General features: G+C 45.1%; 1 protein-coding gene across 2 annotated transcripts in view; it reads left to right on the top strand.

The window, feature by feature from the left end:
* Nucleotides 1-5,146: 5,146 nt before the first annotated feature.
* Nucleotides 5,147-19,020, top strand: part of LOC120744204 (potassium voltage-gated channel subfamily D member 2-like) — an 87,565-nt gene continuing 73,691 nt past the window's right edge. Inside the window, exon 1 of one of the 2 annotated variants that reach the window (XM_040048404.1) lies at nucleotides 5,147-7,017. In XM_040048404.1, the coding sequence (XP_039904338.1) occupies nucleotides 5,906-7,017 (1,112 nt within the window). In that variant the 5' untranslated portion in view covers nucleotides 5,147-5,905. The remainder of the gene's footprint in view (nucleotides 7,018-19,020) is intronic. The other variant, XM_040048403.1, reaches the window with a different exon arrangement.

Below are 19,020 nucleotides of genomic sequence, written 5' to 3'. Positions count from 1 at the left end.
CCATTTTATATGGAGACGTAAAACACGAGAACAAAGAGGCTTCCTGCACAGGATGCCCTTATATTTAATAGCTGGTTTATCTGTGTTTATGTAGTAGTTTTCACAAGTACAAAACATCCTTCTATAAAAACATTCTGCGCCTGTACAGCTGTTATGAGGGGTGAAATTATCTACAGAGACCAGAAGAGTTTGTGTATCAGGCTGTAAGAGATCACTCTGACTTGACTGAGCACCGAACAACCTTAGTTTTTGGGCCAATCCTTTACACACATACACAGCAAATTCCAAAATGGCGACCTATCCATCCCTCTCTCACATCCCGCAGTCCAGCTTTGTATACTCTCAGACCACACCTTCTCAATTCAAACTGGCCTATGACATAATCCTTCCAGAGAGGGAAAAGAAAAACAAAGAAGACCAACCAAACTCCTACTCTTTCCAACTCACATCCTACTAAAGAGCTGCATTTGAGGTTTCACCTGTTATTTACTTTCTGATATACTGCCCCAAACAAATAAGAGCCTGTTCACTTCAAACGCTTCATCGAGGTCAAACACTGTAAATATACTTCACAGTTACTCAGACTGAGGACATTACAGTGAAACTCCTCTTATAAGGTCGGGAGGAGAAGTGATGATCAGACCTCATACAGATCTCTCTGGAGCACTGATCTATTTTATAAAAGGGAGTGTCGGGGTGCCATTATCCTCAGTTTGGACTGTTTAGTTTCCCACGTATGTTTCCTGTTTTATTGTGTTAGTCATCTGTCTGTGTGCATTATGTTTCATTTTACTTCTTCTGTTTCATTAGTTAGATTTATCCCAGCTGTGTTCTCACCTGTTTCCACTCATCATCATTATCCAGTCTATTTAAGCCCTCACGTTCTCTCAATTCCCTTTCAACTCCTCGTGTGTTTCCTATTTAATTCCAATCGTTCATGTTCAATTCAGTCTGTATTAAAAAATGTGGATATTGTAAACCAGCCTGCGAGTCCTGCTTTCTCTACACACCAGATTGTGACAGAGAGTTGTGAGACATGGAGTAAAATTACTTCTACATGTAAGATTCAGTGACTGACTGGGAGAAAGTTGGCAGAGGGTTCTGCAGACGGGGTTTTCAAGAGCCTGGCTGGTATATTCAAAGATATGAATATATTAGTCTTAACTGAACCTCAGAAGGGATGAAACTGCTGGAAAAATCATCAATAATCTATAATCAATACATTCAGTATGAGCGTCTCTGCTGGCATTCAGAACTCGTTTCCTACAGCAGTGTTTAAATGTCAGTTATTAATGAAATCGGGTTCAGTGTACAACTGCCACAGTCCCTCTGATACCGATATGTGTGTGTGTGTGTGTGTTGGGTCTAATTGATATCTGAAACAGTAATGAGCTGTAATTGTAGCTGTAGGGAAACCTGCTGCAGTCAGAGGAGCTGCTGTTTAATGCGGAGCACATCTGAGGCAGGGTGTTTGGCACGAAGCTGTAATTAAACCGTTTTTTCTCACAGCTGAGACATGAAGCCGCTGCACCGCGGCGGAAAATCAGAAGTTTAAAGTTACTTTGTGATTCAGGCAGCGGCTTCACACCACGCTCTCTGTCAGCTTACATTTTCCAGTTTTCCCGCATGTTTCCAAGAACAGACACACGGAAAAATAACTCCCTCCCTCTGAAGTTTCTTGAAGTCTTAGAGATAAATGCTGTTCACTCAGGCTGCAGAAACATCAGCACGTGTGATGTTCATCTGTGGATGAAGTTAGGTTTGTGTTCCTTCTCTGAGTCTCTGATGTCGCAGAAGTTTGATGGTTCTAGTCTGAAAAGAAACATTCTCTCTGCGTCATCCCTCGCTGGGTTAGTCTGAGTGCTGATGATCAGCGCGCTGTTACTGATGCCCTCTCACGGCGTCCTGTTGAGCCTGCAGTCGAGTTGCGGTGCCTTTGAGTTTCAGTCCTTTGGGGTTATGACCTATGATCACTTCTGTGTCTTCATGTCTTTAAAGCTTTCCCATCCGTCCATCTTTCTCTTGCTTAGTTCCTTCATCGTCCCTGATTATCATTTCCTGTTTTATTTTGATAAGTGCATTTTTCTTGTGTTTTTCCTGTCCTGTTACTTCCTGTCTGCCCTTCTGATTTCTTGTTTGAACCTTTGTGATTTCTGTTGTCTTGAAGGCAGTTCTTGTGGTCATTACCGTCCCCTGAGCTGGTCAGTCATCATTACTGCAGCTGATTGTATTTTTATAATAAAGCTGCATTTTACTCTGAACTTTCTCTTCCTCCTCAGCAGGACAGATCGTTTTGTGGTGGGACATCCAGGCGGTCAGCTGCCTGCACATCATGGAGACTTTTTACCTTTCGATTGAATTTTCTGGACACACTGGCAGTCGTTTGAAATCTAACAGTAATCACAGATTCACTTTGAATATGTTGGAAATTCTTTTTTTTTTTTTTTTTACACATCCCTGTGAGACTGAAAGGCTCTGACAGTTGTGTTTCTGAAGGAAGAGCTCTTTAGACCCTGCCATGACCTTCACACTCAGCAAACCAAGGAATAAATGAAAGATGACCTATTATGATTCAGTTTTCAATCAAAAGTACAAATGAAGTGTTTTCATGGTGTTTTCTCACTGAGCTGCATCTCCTGATGATCAGTAAGCTCGTCTTCTTCGTCCACTTTGTTTCATCATGGTCACTCATGAAATCATTTCATGAAGGGCATCCACTTAAAAAAATATTAATAATAGACTGAAATTTTAGAATCTGCCAACTGAAACATACAGAGCTTTCCACTGTGGTGACCTCGTGTGAATAACGGAGCAACTAAACAAGCTTTAATGCAGATTCATGAAAACACTCAAGGACGCTGCCTGACTGCATTTCACATGGATTTGTGGCAGTTAGGGTCTTCATCCTCTTCTCAGCCAATGAAATCCTCATTTCCAGTTTTAAAACAACAACAACAACAATACATAGGATGGGGGTGGGGTGGAGGGGATATCACATGACCCAGAGAGCCACAACATGAACACTAAAGTGAAACAACAGCAGCTGGAATCATGTTTGAAATGAAGGAGTCTGTCCTGTCTTAGATGTGCATGAGTGTCTGTGTGTGTGCGTGTGTGTAAACAGGAAACAGTCATACAGCTGTTGAGTGCTCCTCTTCAGGCGTTTGGTTGGGTTGCTGTGGTAAATAAATCGCTTTATTTCTGTGCAGGAGGGAAAAAAAAGGTGACTGACCTTTGACCTGCAAATCCCTGGCAGCCAATTAGCTCGAAGTGTTGAGGGCAGCATGTTGATCAGAGCGATGGATTATTTGTGTGTCTCTGTTTAATGATAATCACTGAAATAAAGCAAGTCAGGTCTGTGTGAGCAGCTCTGACCTCTGAGAGGCTCGAGGAGAGTCAAAGCAGACAGATTCTAAGGCAGTGTCTGGTCTGTGTGTTTCCCTGCTTTCTCCAAGGGTTTGTGGAGCTACATTCCGATGGACCGCAGACACAAACTGGGCCCGGTGCAGCCAATCACAAATCATTAAACTCACCGTGTCTGCAGATGTCCTGAGAAGAAACGCACACCTCAGAGCGCTGGGCCTGTAACGGCCCTGACCATGATGTTTACCCCGCAGTCGATAATGATGGAGAGTGGTGAGATTTTCACAAACTCATAAATCTAACGAGAAAAACAAAGACGGGAACACACACAGACTCCCTGTTAGTTCTGCAGGGAGCCATCAATCAAAGATTCTGAATGACAGCACACACACACCGGCAGCATCGATTTGAGCTGCTCTGGCTTCGTTGTGTTCTGTGATTTAGGAGCAGTGTGAGACCTCCTGCCTCCTGCCTGCACCTCCTCTGACTGCTGATGGAGGAGCTCAACACAGCTCCAACACACTCAATGGATCAACCTGCTCTGTGTGTAGGTTTCATGGACATCCATCTCTTCAGAGCGTCTCTAAGAGCCTGTCATGTGACTTCTCGTGTGACGAAGACTGCGCTCTTTGGGCTGCTCATGTCTGTGCTCTTTTTGGTACTCTTCCTGATGTCTGCCACGTCTATTCAGCTCTGCGCAGTTTTAAATGAGCTCCACATGCTGGTTAACTCTTCCTCATCTCACATGCTCTCTGGCCTGAAGTTAGTCTGTGTGCTTCTTCCTGTTAGCAATGGCTGACAGGAAGAAGTGATCCGGTGCTTATAATGTTGTTTAGAGGGTCTGCAAACTGCCGAGCACCTACTCTTCTCTGACTTCACTTGATTTCAGAGGGGCTTGTCATCGTCACTCAGACTGACAAACGAACATCTGGCTACTGATGTTTTGGAGCTGTTCAGCTGCCATCTTCTGTGAGAGGAAATCCCAAAGTTAAGCAGGCTGGCTGAGAGTAACAGGTGTCAGACAGAAAGCAACTTCTTTAAAAAAGTCTGGAGATACACATGACTCTGCTATGATGTCACAGCACTCCATAAACAGGAAGCTGGTTAGCAGCCAGAGTTTATGAAAAATGAGGAGACTCCAGATGTGTCGACTCCTCTGACCTCCTGCAGTGAGAGTGTGGAGCTGCAGTAAAACAGGCCCAGGCACTTTGGCAAACACTGGATCAGGTCCATTAGACTCATTAGTCTAATGGACCTGACGATGCCAGGCAATCCGGCTGGAGACCAGGTCCAGGATCTCTGCTTCCTTCTCTCTGAGGCTGGATCCACTTGAGCTCCTCTCCAAATGAAGCATTTGTTAAGTCGTGTCTGTAGGATGACCAGCTGGCATTCAGACTATCGGAGCGCTGCTGCCTGAACATTTTGGTCGAATCAGTGCGTTTCAGGATGACATACTTTATTTCACAGCTCAGTGATTTTCAGACAGTTTCTCAAAAGTAAGTGAGAATTTCCTTTAACTTCAACCATCTGCAGCGCTTTACACGGATCCCTGAAAGCATTAGAGACCACAGTTAAGATGTTATACTGACCGTGTGCTGGGACAGTGTGTCCACTCTGCTTTTGCATTAAGCTGTTTCAGATTCAGATCCACACAAGAACAAACACACAAGGACACAGCAGCGCTCTTTCTCATAAATTTTGGAAATGTTTGATATTTCACACACACACACACACACACACACACACACACACACACACACACACACACACACACACACAGAGCTTTCATTTCTCTCTCTCTCTCTCACTCTCTCACACACACACACACAGAGTTTTTTTTTCTCTCGCGTTAATGATGGGACCGCTGAGATTCACCTGCTGAGCCACAGCTCTCCCTCATGCACGCAACTTTTGTAATAAGTACATGAACGCGGAGCTCCTCCTCCTCGGACTTCTGCTGCCTGAGGAAAAAACAAAGAGACGTTCTGCGCGCTCCCTGTGGAGCCTAAAACAATTTGCTCCACCTGACGGTGGCGCGCGTGCCCGCCAGGGCTTACACACGGTCCGCGTGTCTCCATCTGATCCGAGAACTGCTCCATGACACGCCCCCTCAGAGAGAGAGAGAGAGGAGTGAGGAGTGTGTGCGCCTCCCTTTCTCTCTCTCTCTGTGTGAGAGCGAGCCTCCTCAGCGCAGCTTCGAGTCTGTCCTCGCTGCTCCTCGCGCTGCTCCTCGCGCTCAGCTCTCGACATCAGGGGGACCGTTGGCGGGCAGAGCCTGGACAGAGCATGCGTGGCGGCCGCGTGTGTGCGCGTGGAGCGGGTCCGAGCGGCGAATCAAAGAGGAGAGCGACGCTCTGAGAGTTTTTCCCACTTTTACGCGTTTCTGTACACGCGCGGCACACGTGGACGTCCGTGACCCCGCCGCGTGGCACTGGTGCGTACGGCCCGTTCTTCGGGCTCCCCGGCTACCCTCCTCCCCCGCATGTCCTCCCGCGGCTCGGCCTGACCCCTCTCTGAGCGCGCGCACGGCTCTGGGAGCAGCATGGCGGCGGGAGTGGCCGCGTGGCTGCCGTTCGCACGCGCGGCGGCCATTGGCTGGATGCCGGTGGCCAGCACGCCCATGCCACTGCCGCCCCAGGAGAAGCGGCGTACAAAGGACGGGCTGCTGGTGCTAAACGTGAGCGGCACGAGGTTCCAGACATGGCGGGACACGCTGGAGCGCTACCCGGACACGCTGCTGGGCAGCACAGAACGAGATTTCTTCTTCCACGAGGAGACCAACGAGTTCTTCTTTGACCGTGACCCGGACATCTTCCGTCACATCCTCAACTTTTACCGAACTGGGAAGCTGCATTACCCCCGTCAGGAGTGCATTGCGGCGTACGACGAGGAGCTGGCGTTCTTCGGCATCGTTCCAGAGATCATCGGGGACTGCTGCTACGAGGACTACAAGGACCGGCGGCGTGAGAACCAGGAACGCATCCAGGACGATGAGGACATTGAACAGTCCAACGAGCCAGTGTCCGTTGACATGAGCTTCCGGGAGAGCATGTGGCGCGCCTTTGAGAATCCGCACACATCCACCATGGCTCTGGTTTTCTACTATGTCACCGGGTTCTTCATCGCAGTGTCGGTGCTCGCCAATGTGGTGGAGACGGTCCCGTGCGGTACCGCGCCCAACCGTGTCAAGGTGATGTCATGTGGTGAGCGGTACGAGCTGGCCTTCTTCTGCCTGGACACTGCGTGCGTCATGATCTTCACCGTGGAGTACCTACTCCGCCTGCTGGTCGCTCCCAGTCGCTACAAATTTGTGAAGAGCGTGATGAGCATCATCGACGTGGTGGCTATCATGCCGTACTACATCGGCCTGGTCATGACCGACAACGAGGACGTGAGTGGTGCCTTCGTCACACTACGCGTCTTCCGGGTGTTTCGGATTTTCAAGTTCTCGCGGCACTCTGCGGGACTTCGTATCCTGGGCTACACGCTGAAGAGCTGCGCCTCGGAACTCGGCTTCCTGCTCTTCTCGCTCACCATGGCCATCATCATCTTCGCCACTGTCATGTTCTACGCCGAGAAGGGCATGTCCGGGAGCAAGTTCACCAGCATCCCCGCAGCCTTCTGGTACACCATCGTCACCATGACGACCCTGGGGTAGGTGATGCTGACCATGTGTGTATGAAGTGGGTGGAGCTTCTTGTCCAAAAATGGGCGGAGCTAAGAGCGTGTTGGTGTTTGGTTTGAAGACATCAGTTTTCAGTGTTTAAGGGCAGCTGTCCGTGGTGCTGAAAAAGAGCTGCCGCTGTCTCAGTAAAAAGGACACTTGAGTCTCTATGATCACATGCTTCTGCTGCCTCCGTTTCAGAAAAAGAAAGAGTGAAGCTCAGCAGTAGGGTGTGAATCTGCAGGGGTGAGAATGCAGCTCGTTGTTAGCTTGAGTATGTAAACAGAAAGGGTTTGCAGGTTTACGTTAGTTTGGGTTAGTTACAGCTCGGTGATGCACACCTCTGTCAGTAATGGGACTGAGTTGTGGTGAGCACTCTGGAGTAGAAATCTTTCTCCTGTTTGTGCCTCACGACCCACGTTTTTCTGCTCCATCATGTTTTTCATGTTTTTTTCATAGGGGCAAAAAACTGTAGATGTGTTAGCGCCACCTGCAGATGATGTTAAAGCAAAGCATGTTTTAGATCAGCATACAGCTGCAGGAACGGTTCGATCTTCCTGAGAAGTAGTGAACACTGAATATTCAAAATATTAAAATCATGACTCGCCTCGCTGTGTGTCAGAAAACATTTGGAGCTTCAAGTTCTCTCTCTCTCTCTCACACACACACAGATCTGTGGTTTTGGAGGCATGTTCAGGTGTAACTGTGTTTTTTCAGGGTTATGAAGGTGGTTCATGTCTTACCAGTTACATCACCATAGTAACAGCAGATCATGAGGCTGAATGTTGATTGTTTGAATCAGCTGGAGAACTGAAAGTAGGACCAGATGCTCACTGTAATCACACACACACACACACACACGAGCACTTGCTGCATTAGGATACTGTTTGACGTGTGAACCTCAGGTGAGGTCAGACCTTCTGATTGAGTTGTGTTCTCTGCTGTGAGAAAACTTCACAAGTTTGTGTCTGCGGAACATTTTTTTAGGTAGCTGCTGGTGCTGCAGGTGTGTTTTCCTGCCTTGTTGAACTCCCTGCTCCAGGAACCAAACTGTCCAAGGACCTGCAGCACCATACACGATTTGAGTGTGAGTGTGTGATGTTTCTGTTGGCACAGACACAACATGGCATAAACACACATGTATTATTTAGTCACATGACCTGCTGCTGCTCGTGAACATGAGAGTGGGCTCGGTTCTCGCTGCTTCCCATGCCTCAGTGGAAAATGTAAAAGGCTCATTTTCAGTCTCTGAATTAATAAAAAAATTAAAGGGAATTGTGTAAATGTTGGAAACGTTTCTTCATAAAAGCATAAATGTGGAAAAATGTTCCCTCACTCAGTTGTGTAATTTCTTTAAACCGATGTAATCTGCGTGATTCAGGCGGAATTGCTGACGTGCAGCTTTTTTCACAGTGTCTCAGACGGCATCAAACTTATTAATATTTTCAGGAAATTACAGACAGAGTCTGCTGGGATCAAAACCTCGGCACGCCTCATATTTGAACTGGATTCAGTCAGAGGCTACCTCCTCGTCACATATCATCTTTGGCTGTTCAGGATCGTGTCGTTTAGTGATTAGGACACAGCGCAGCTGGAAGAGGATAGCGGCAGAAAGGCCAGGTTACTCAGTGATGTAACAGACTGTTGTGTGATTGCCTTACAGACTAAACTCTGGAATTAAAGTGTTGTCTGTAGAAACAGCAGAGATTAGAGGAGAGGAGTCACCTGGCTGTCACATAATCACTCTGTGTTCTTTCATATTTACTTTCAGACCCTTAGATTCAGTCTTCACATCCTGAAGACTTCTTTTCACCTCCAGCTTCTTAAAGTCACGCTGCCACTGAGCTGATGCTCAGCTCCATTCGGAGAGAAATACTTCCTCCTGCATGATGTTTCACGTGTTTTTCTTGCTTTTGTTCCAGATCTACTTTCAGCCACAAATCATCTGTCAGGACTCATCAAGCTGCTATCAACAGAAACAGGAGAGCCTTCTGCAGCTGTTTATGAACCTGAAGAAGTCATTTTGGATAGATATTAAATAATAATTTATGAAGATTAAAACAGAGCTAGTGAAACAAGAGTGATTGTCATGATGCTAGAATTTCAAACACGTTGACCCCATCCTGCAGACGGTGTCTGTCTGTCTGCTCTCCAGGCCTGAGACCGTCTGATTAGCTGCTCTGCTCCAGGTTTCACTCGTTATTTGCTCCAATTGATTCTCCACCCTCTGGACTCTCTGCTCAGTTCAGCTACGTCCCTGTGCTGCTCTGCACAGCAGCACCCCACGCACATCTCCACATGTCCGTAAACAACTCTGTCTCTGATCAAAGTTCCAGCTGTGATCTGATCAGCTGCTATAATTATTTATCTTTATCTAACTAAAGCTGCTAATTGCTACGGTAATGATAACAGGTGGCAAAATGTGGCTATGTAACTGCTAGTAGTTAAACAGCTAATGCTAATGTGCTCTGGCCAGGTTACTATTTATAATAAGTGTAAAGTACTCCACTGTTGTTGAAACAGGAGGTTTACTGACCTCTGACCTTCCTCTTAAAGTTTTCAGTGTTATTAATGTTATCTACTTTAGCTGTTGTTGAGGGAGGATCTGTGTGTGTGTCAGAAGGAGGCAAAAACAACTATTGTATCTTCATTCAGCAGTAATTTTAGAATTAGATTAATGTCTGAGTATATGCTGTATATATCTATATATATATTTAAAAAAAAAAATTTGACACTACCGTTTTGGTGTGAGGTGAACCCTCGTTTCCTGGATGAAAGTCTTGAGACTTTCTGAGGTCATTGTTAGAGAGAAACCTTCAAAGGAGGTTGAAAGCAGTTTAGCTGTTTGCTGCAGAAAATCAAGATTCAAGATTCAAGGTCTTTATTGTCAATACAACAATATGCACAGTATACAGCGTACTGAAATGCTGTTTCAGCCCAAGTCCCCCATGGTGCATTTATAAAAATATAAAAATATATTTTTGAGAGATATAAAAGTAGGAAATACAAATAAATAATAACTCGCTAAATTTGGGTAAAATTAAGAGATAAAAAGCTACTACTAACTCTATCTATGTATTACTAACTATGTACAATAAACAAAGACAGGACAGAGACAATACAAAGTGGATTGTGCAGTAGCTTAAAATCCAATCTTGCAGTAGGAGGAATTTTACCAGCTCTTCTGCAGAACAACCTCCTCTGTTTGAACTGTTTCATGCAGTCAGCTGTGGATCAGGGATTCGATTCTGACTCCTCACAGTGCAATAAGTTGATCCCATAGAGGAGACCTGGATGCAGGTGTGACTGATTGCCGACTGTCCGACTGTCGCTTAGACTCTGACCTCCTTCACGGCTGTTTTTACTGCCACACTTCCATCCCGGCTGTCTCTTCTTCTCCGCTCTCTGTGGGATGATATGGCGTTAATGCTGCTAATTAAATTAATGCATTAGGCGCTCAGAACACACACACAGTGATTATTCTTAATGGGCTCTGTAATGAAGCCACCTAGAGGAGCAGCCAAGCAGAAAAGATGGTTTGTGTCGTCAGAAGAGAGTTCAGTTCATCCCAAAATGCTGCTCCTGTGTAATCTGGAAATGACCACTTTAATGACACTCTGAGGCTGGGGGGTGATTATTTTGGATGACAGACAATTAGAGCCGAAAAGAAGAGGAAGCTGATGAAGAGGCTTATTAGGTGAAGTGGTGGGATTTGCATTTTAGTGGTGATGAGGCTTTTCCCAAAAACTGCAGGAGCTGCAGTGAAGAGGAAAAAGCTCCTTTGTTATGACTCTCATGAATTCACTTCCTGTTCTGTTGATCATTAGAGTCATTTAAACGACCTTGTTCCCTCTGGAGGGGGTGGGGCCACGGCTTTTTGAGGCACGTTGTTGGAGTTCATGTGTTTGGTTTTTTTAGTTAGACTGAAGCAAAAAATAAAAACATCTGTGTGCTGTGAGGTTTTTTCGTTACATATGTTTACACATTTATTCAGCTTCTGGTGCACATCCAGTCATTCTGAAATATGACAGCAACCCCTCAGATCACAAAAGAGCTTCGGCGGTTACTCCCATTCAGCTTTCACTGTTTACTGCTGCTGCCAGATGACAGCTGGACTTTGGGCTTCACTTGGCTTCCTGGTACCCTGTGAGATCCTGGACATGTGTCAGCTGGACACTTTCCAAATACAACTTCAGACTGCAACAAGAAAGATCAGCAGAGTTACTTCATTAACCATCAAATTCACAGCTTTCTTAAAAACATATTCTTGATTTGCATCAAACTCTGTAGATCTGATGTTTTCTGCAGCAGGTAAAGCACTGCGAGCCGCTGTCCGCTGGATCGCAAACAGGAGGTGTTTTTACCAGCAACAGATCTTTTGATCTTCTGGTTTCACAAATTTGTAGCTTTGAGCTCCTGATGATCTGAATGTGTGTGATGCAGCTCGTTGTTTTAAATGGGAACAAACTGTCCACACATGCAGTCTGACACCATCTGTTCTGCTTTCTGTGCTGGTTGTAACGAACGTGTTTCTCACACAAACTGAGTCACATACTGCGATGAGCGGTGATGATGATGAGATCTGATTCACAGCTGTCTCCACGTAACGTTTCACACGGGAATATTTGCATTTTTGGGGGGTAACGTGACCCAGGTGGGTACAGCGTGGAGGTTACAGTAGAAATATCCAATGAGAGTAAAATCAGCACCAACAGCTGCGTGATGGACATGAAGTCACCTATATAAAATCCTTGACTATAAAGCACTGACTCTCATCTTTAAAGTAAATAAAAAGATATACATTAACACACTTTTCCGAAAATCCTGGTTTTGCCTTGGATGCTTGCGTTATTTTAATTTGCACACAAAAAATAAATTATTCCACCAAAACAAACCTACAGGGTAAATCTACAGGGTCCCTCATGTTAACAGCTGCTTGTCAGTTAATTTTGCTGGATAACAGACTGCAGTTGTATCACCTCCTAAACGGTCCCAGCCCGTTCTTCTTAGGAGAACCTCTCAGGTTCCTCCAGATCTGATGATCTGGTTGTCAGGGCTTTGTGCGGCCTGGTCAGTAACGCTCACTTTGGTTTTCTAGAGGTCATTCTTCAACCCAGTTCTGCTGCTGACTGAGGTTTTCTTCAAATGTCCTTCTCGCTGCGTGATTCTTTTCACCTCGATGAGATTGTCTGTTCCAGACACAAACATGAGCAGCGTCTCTGTGTCCACAGAGCTCTTTTTTCATGTCATCTGACCAAAGGACGCTTCAGTTTGTAGGATCTGTCTCCAGGTCATCCTCAGCATACTTCGGTCTGATGTGAAGGTGTCTCTTCTGCAGAAGTGGAGTTGTTCTCTGCAGCTTCTCAGTCCGTTCCTGTGCTGGGTTCTAGTGACCATCTTCTTAGAGACTATGAGTCCCTCACTCATGCCTCTGCAGTTGCTCTGGGCTCTTCAGACTCTCACTGGTTTCCTTTCAGAGTCTTTGAAATCTTTGCTTACTGCCTCTGCCAGGCCTGTTCGCTACTCTTCTCTTTGAATTGCTGGATAACCCTTCTCACTCTTTTCTTCACACTTATCACAGCATCGTGATAACTTTGTATATCCACCTCCTTTTTCTTTTTCCTCAGATCTAAAGTGATTTTTTTGGTTTAAGGCATGATGCTTTCTCAGCAACAGCTCAAACGTTTACTGGAGTTTAATACTGAGTGTAATCTTTAAGCTAACCCTCTGTTTAACTCGTTTTCACGGCTCTGAGCATTACAGAGTGAAACATTGGTCTGGTTGTGAAAATATTGTTTAGTTATTGTGTGCTGATATGACTCATTTATACTTTCTAAAGAAAACTGGGATGATTAAAAATGCTGTGTGGATCTGGGAAAATTAGGACAAAAACATTAAAAGTATTAAAAGTATAAATTTTCTTCCTCATCTGAGATCAAGTAACATTTGTGCCTAAACCAGCAAACACCACGTTACTAACCAGAAGCTCTAGACGTGTGCTGCTCTCTGAGATCTGTAAACTCTGTGAAATAAAGTCAGTGTCCTTCTGTTACACTTAAATCTGCTTTTTCAGAGCAGACGGATAACCTCCGTATTCTACACGTGTTCGTGTTCACGATGGGTAGCAGTGATCTGACTGAACACAAGCTCGGCTCTCCCACCAAATTTTTCCTTCCAAAGGATCAGAGGCTATTTCCTCTTCCTCCTCCATCCTTCACTCCCTCAGGAGGGCCGTTCCCTGCTAGCCTCCCCCTCGCCTCACTCTTTGTGACGAGTCAGCCAAAACCAAATGGAAAACAATTTAGCGGAGTCGTGGCTTTGCCTTTTAGACACCAGAAATGAAATAATAGGCCGAGTGTCGGGGCTCATTGATCTGGAGCTGGCTGTGAATATCAATGACGAAGAGATAAATACACTGCTGCCCAGCTGCACACACACACACACACACACACACACACACACACACACACACATGCACACACACGCACACACACGCACACACACACGGTCCTTCAGCTGCAGGAGAAAGCTCCTTTTATTTAAAGAAACAGCAGCTTCAGTCAGAGCAGATGAAAGATAAACACACCCCTGAGATCTCTGCTCAGCTCACACACTTCTCCCTCCTCTTCCTTATTTTTCTCTCGAAATTGTGGGATTACAGAGCAGCAAACGTCAGCAGAAAGGTGACATGGACTCTACGAATGAATCATGGCGCGGCAGATGGAAATAAGTGGCCGTTTGATGCCCTGTTTGTTGCGTAAAGATGCCGACAAATCATCAGCGACTGCAGCTTCAGATTTATCAGCCCACCTTAAACTAAAACAAGCAAACCGACATCACTGCCGTCTTTTTACTGGAACTTTAACTGAATCCAACCAGCCAATAATATCCATGCAGATTGATCAGTGATCAGCTGCTGATAATCACTAATTAATTGGAGATCTGTTGGAGCCCTGATCTGGTGGCCCCAAGGTACTAAAAACATCAAGAGAAAACAGAATACGCTTTGGATTCAGGAGACAGATGCTCTTCTGCCGCAGTCATGTGACAGGCTCTGTCACCTCACAGGTCACGTGTCCAGCAGGCACACACAGGTGAGCTGTGATCCTCTGGAGGACAGGAGATGAGATCAGAGAGCAAAGGTGTTGAGAGGAAACTTGACTCTGATCCAGCAGGAGGAGGAAAGTTTTCTTAAAGCTTCAGAATCAGTGTGTGTTGACACCGAGGCTAAACCCTGTGATTTAAGGGCGTCTGAGATGTGTGTCACCTCGTTCATGTTTGAAAGAAAAAACAGTGCAGAACTCCAGCAGCCTCACTCAGAGACCTTTCTGAACATCACATGATTCTATCATGTCCTGAAATGTGACACCTGAGCAGGGACAGAAGCAGAGTCTGACTGTGGTTGTACAGGGTGGGCCATTTATATAGATACACCGTAATAACATGGGAATGGTTGGTGATATTAAAGTCCTGTTTGTGGCACATTAGTATATGTGAGGGGGCAAACTCCTCAAGATGGGTGGTGACCATGGTGGCCATTTAGAAGTCGGCCATCTTGGATACAACTTTTGTTTTTTCAAAAGGAAGAGGGTCATGTGACACATCAAACTTATTGGTAATGTCACAACACAAACAATGGTGTGCTTGGTTTCAACGTAACTTTATTCTTTCATGAGTTATTTACAAGTTTCTCTTTGTTCACAGCCATTGACATGTCGAAGAGGTTAACACGTGAGGAGCGGATCGAAATTGTGTTGATATCTGGTGAACGCAGTAACCGGGTCATTGCAGCAGATTTCAATGCAAGACACCCAACTGGTTCAGTGTTGAATTTGCCAAAATGTGGACGCAAGAGAACTGTCACTAATGAAGAAACATCAGTGGCTGTCCTAGCTTCATTCAGCAAGAGCCCACAGCGTAGCACTCGCTGCATGTCACTGAGAGTGGCATTAGTCGAACATCCCTTCGGTGGATATTAGCTACTCACAAATGGCACCCTTACAAACTCCAGCTACTGCAGCATCTCAACGAGGATGACCCAGATCGGTGCACAGAATTTGCAGAATGGGCAAAACAAAAATTGGAACAGGACCCTCAGTTCACGCAGAAGATTTTGTTCAGTGATGAGACAAACTTTTATGTGAATGGTGAAGTTAACAAACAAAACCACCGCTATTGGTCTGACACTAACCCACATTGGATGGATCCCTCCAAGACTGTTGGAACAACAAAAGTGATGGTTTGGTGTGGTATATGGGGTACAACGATAGTGGGTCCATTCTTCATCAATGGAAACCTCAAGGCCACTGGATATTTGAAATTGCTACATGATGATGTGTTTCCCTCTTTATGCACTGAAGCTGGCACGTTCCCTGAGTTTTTCCAGCAAGATGGTGCACCACCACATTATGGGTGCCAGTTTTCTGGAAAGTGGATTGGTCGTCGTGGGCCAGTTGAATGGCCCCCAAGGTCTCCTGATCTGACCCCCTTAGACTTTTATCTTTGGGGTCATCTGAAGGCAATGGTCTATGGTGTGAAGACACAAGATGTGCAGCACCTGAAACTACGGATACTGGATGCCTGTGCTGGCATTTCTCCTGCGGTGTTGCTATCAGTGTGTGAAGAGTGGGAGAAGAGGGTTGCATTGACAATCCAACACAATGGGCAGCACATCGAACACATTCTATAAGTGGTCAGAAACTTGTAAATTTCTCATAAAAGAATAAAATTACGTTGAAACCAAGCACACCATTGTTTTTCTTGTGACATTACCAATAAGTTTGATGTGTCACATGACCCTCTTCCTTTTGAAAAAACAAAAGTTGTATCCAAGATGGCTGACTTCTAAATGGCCACCATGTTCACCACCCATCTTGAGGAGTTTGCCCCCTCACATATACTAATGTGCCACAAACAGGACTTTAATATCACCAACCATTCCCATGTTATTACGGTGTATCCATATAAATGGCCCACCTTGTAGTTTAATGTGTCACACTGAGCCTGTGTGAGGGATTTCTAGTCTTATCTTTTAATTATGCGTGAGCCATGATGATTTTTCTCTCTTGATTTTGGCTTTAAGATGTTTTTGATTCAACACAGAGTGAGAAGCAGTCAGCGCTGCACAGCAGATCAGTTTATCCTTAAACCACTGCCGCCTGCGTGGTCCACTCCGTGTGTGGGAACCACATGTAACTCTGCTTTTCAGAGACATTTTTAAAGTTTGTCGTCCCCGGCAGGAAGCCAGCGCGAGCCATGGTGCTGTGAAGTGAGACTATCGTGAGTCTGGCTGACACTCTGGGTTTGTTCGTAGGATTTGTGGAAGAAACGCCGACTGAGCCGTTAAGAATCCGTCAGCAGCAGAACAAACATAGAGACTTTCTGCTCTGAAGGCTTTACATTAAACTTTCACAGTGCTCCCATCCACTCTCTCTGTCCGGCTCAGAGCTCGCTCTCCTCTGTGTCAACACACCTCTGCCTGGACGCGCTCAGTCTGTCCTCTCACTGTCTCAGTTTCCTGCTGGGACATTTTCAGGGCCATTAGTCAAAGGTCCTGCAGTTTGTGGTCATCACACAAATGTGCATAATGCATTTCACTTCCTCTTTCAATGATGGAGTCCACAGTTCACTGCTGTGCAGTCAAATGGCTTCTACTGTCCCTTTATGGGTTAAATCACAGCCTCATAGGTCCTGCCAAGGAGCCTAGAGTCCGTGGCAGAGAGTCAGTTTGAAACCACCAGGAACTGCAACACAGAAATGAGAAAAGAACCGGAAAAGATGTAAAATGAGCACAAAAAGGTGCAGCACAACCAATAACAAAAAGAGAAGTGGAACAAAGTGGTGCTTTTATGTTTCTTACACCATGACAGCTTTATTGGTCAGACAAATCAGAGTGTTATACATGTCTGAAATCATTCACCCGTAGAATCAATGCGACTGGTTTTCTTGTTTTGTTTCCCTCATGTACACCCTGTGATCAAATGTTTATCTGTGAAAGGATCTGATGAGACAAACAGGGTCATCAGGAGATGATTTGAGCTGCGAGTGGAACCACAGCTCAGGCGTGGGTTAATTTTTTGTTTTTGTCCTGTGACGAGCGGCGCTGTGGGAAAGGCAGAGAAAAGGATTTAAAAAGGTGAAATTAAATGAAAAAGCCACAGCAGGAGAATACAAATCACAGCACGGAGCAGGATATGAATAAATGCTCTCAAATTTAATTTCGCAAGCACAGCAGCTAACAGAGAAGTTCAGATTTAAAGAGGCTGGAGCAGAGCTGCAGGTCTGTGAGTCTGACTCACCCACAGGAAGTCCATCATGTCACTGCTTTCTTGGACAGACTGAACCTCGAGGAAGCGTTAAAGTTTCTCCCTGTGGGCCAAAACTACGATAATGCCAGTGGAAACAAGAAAAACAACCCAACCATCGATGTCCAGCAGGGGCAGCAGTGAGTCAGTCCCCATAGACACTCATGTTAAAGCAGAAATAAACATGTTTACATAGGGGTGGGTTTAAAAAATAGTTTTTCAGATTTAAATCAATTTTAGCTTGAAAAAAGTGATATTGTTTCATTAAATCCTGAATTGATTTTTAAATATGAATGTATTTTGCTTGAAACACCAGAATCTCAGGTTAAAGCTCACAAAACTATTTCAACAACCACTATACAACTAAACCAGCAAATGAGTGCAGGTAAATGGATTCCGTACAAAGATTTAAACACAAAGCATGGATCGTTCAGCCGATGGCACATACACAGACACGCTGTCGGGGCTGAAACCCGACATCTCACAGATTCTGAAGCTGCAGGTTTTGTCACTCTCTTACCAAAATTCACTGAACCAGCAGCAAAAGAAGATCAAAATTACGCTTCACGTTTGATAAACATCATTATTGATTCCCTCTTACTTTTGCTGTTTTGCTTCTGCCATGATAAAATCACACTTCTTGCACAGCTTTTTCTCTCAGTGTCCTTCAAGAACAGTTTCCCATGTCAAATCTAAGTTTTCTGCATTATACATTTTCTTATTACGCACCGGTCTACTGTTGTGTACAGTGTTGTCGGGAGCTGGTTTTTCGTCCTCTGACAAAGCCTAATTTCTGCTGTTCAATACTGAGGAAATTTAAACTTTTTAAAATTATGCAAAATTGCAAAACGCTTAGCTCTGTCTCTAATAAAACTGCTGTAACTTTGCTCAGCTTCGGGTAATGTTCTTCAGCCCTATGTTGATTCATGGTTTTCTTCAGATTTTGATAGATATATAAATATGGACGTGTACTGATGAATGATAAGAATTATAATATTTCTGACTGAGTCAAAATTTGATTGAATCGAATCGAATAGTTTATAGAAATCAGTGACGACACACAGCCCTACCCAAACAGCCTCTGTCACCGTGATATCAACATTACAGTAGACCGCTCTCCATCCAGTACGGTGCCGTGTTGCTGACGTGAGTGGGGGTAGGCATTACACAGCAGAGACACAGCACTGCTTTGCCCACATTGCAAAAACATGTCCCCCTTCAGAACAACTTTTCATGACTCGCCTGTTTAAATCAGATAAAGTTAAAAGTTCCAGTTGATGCAAACCTAAACTGAGCCGTCCCACATCACACAAGCTCCTCTCCCTACCTCTGTAAGAGTGCTGCCTGTTACCAGACCAGAAACCTGTGTGGTTGTGACATTGCAGCAGACAATCCCCAGAACACTCTACATGATGTTTCCGGACCAGTGTGTGTCCATTCTTTACTTTCAGTCCGACTTATCCCCCCCCCCCACACACACACACACAAAGAATGCTTCATGACGTGTTGTTTCATTACAAAGACTAGAAAACCTCTCAAGAAGACTTGAATCTCTTAAGGACGACAGGATGGACTCTGAAGCTGTTTCTGTGCTTCACTGCTCTCAGTGACTCATGACTCATGGGCTCTCAGTTCAGGGGTTTTACACTTTTGTTGGTTCCTATCTATCTATTAGACTTGTAGTGAAGA

The sequence above is a fragment of the Simochromis diagramma genome, unplaced genomic scaffold, assembly GCF_900408965.1.
Source record: "Simochromis diagramma unplaced genomic scaffold, fSimDia1.1 OVJJ01000557.1, whole genome shotgun sequence".
NCBI classification, from domain to species: domain Eukaryota; kingdom Metazoa; phylum Chordata; class Actinopteri; order Cichliformes; family Cichlidae; genus Simochromis; species Simochromis diagramma.
Note: the sequence above shows the minus strand (reverse complement) of the source record. Positions and strands in the feature narration are given on the sequence as shown.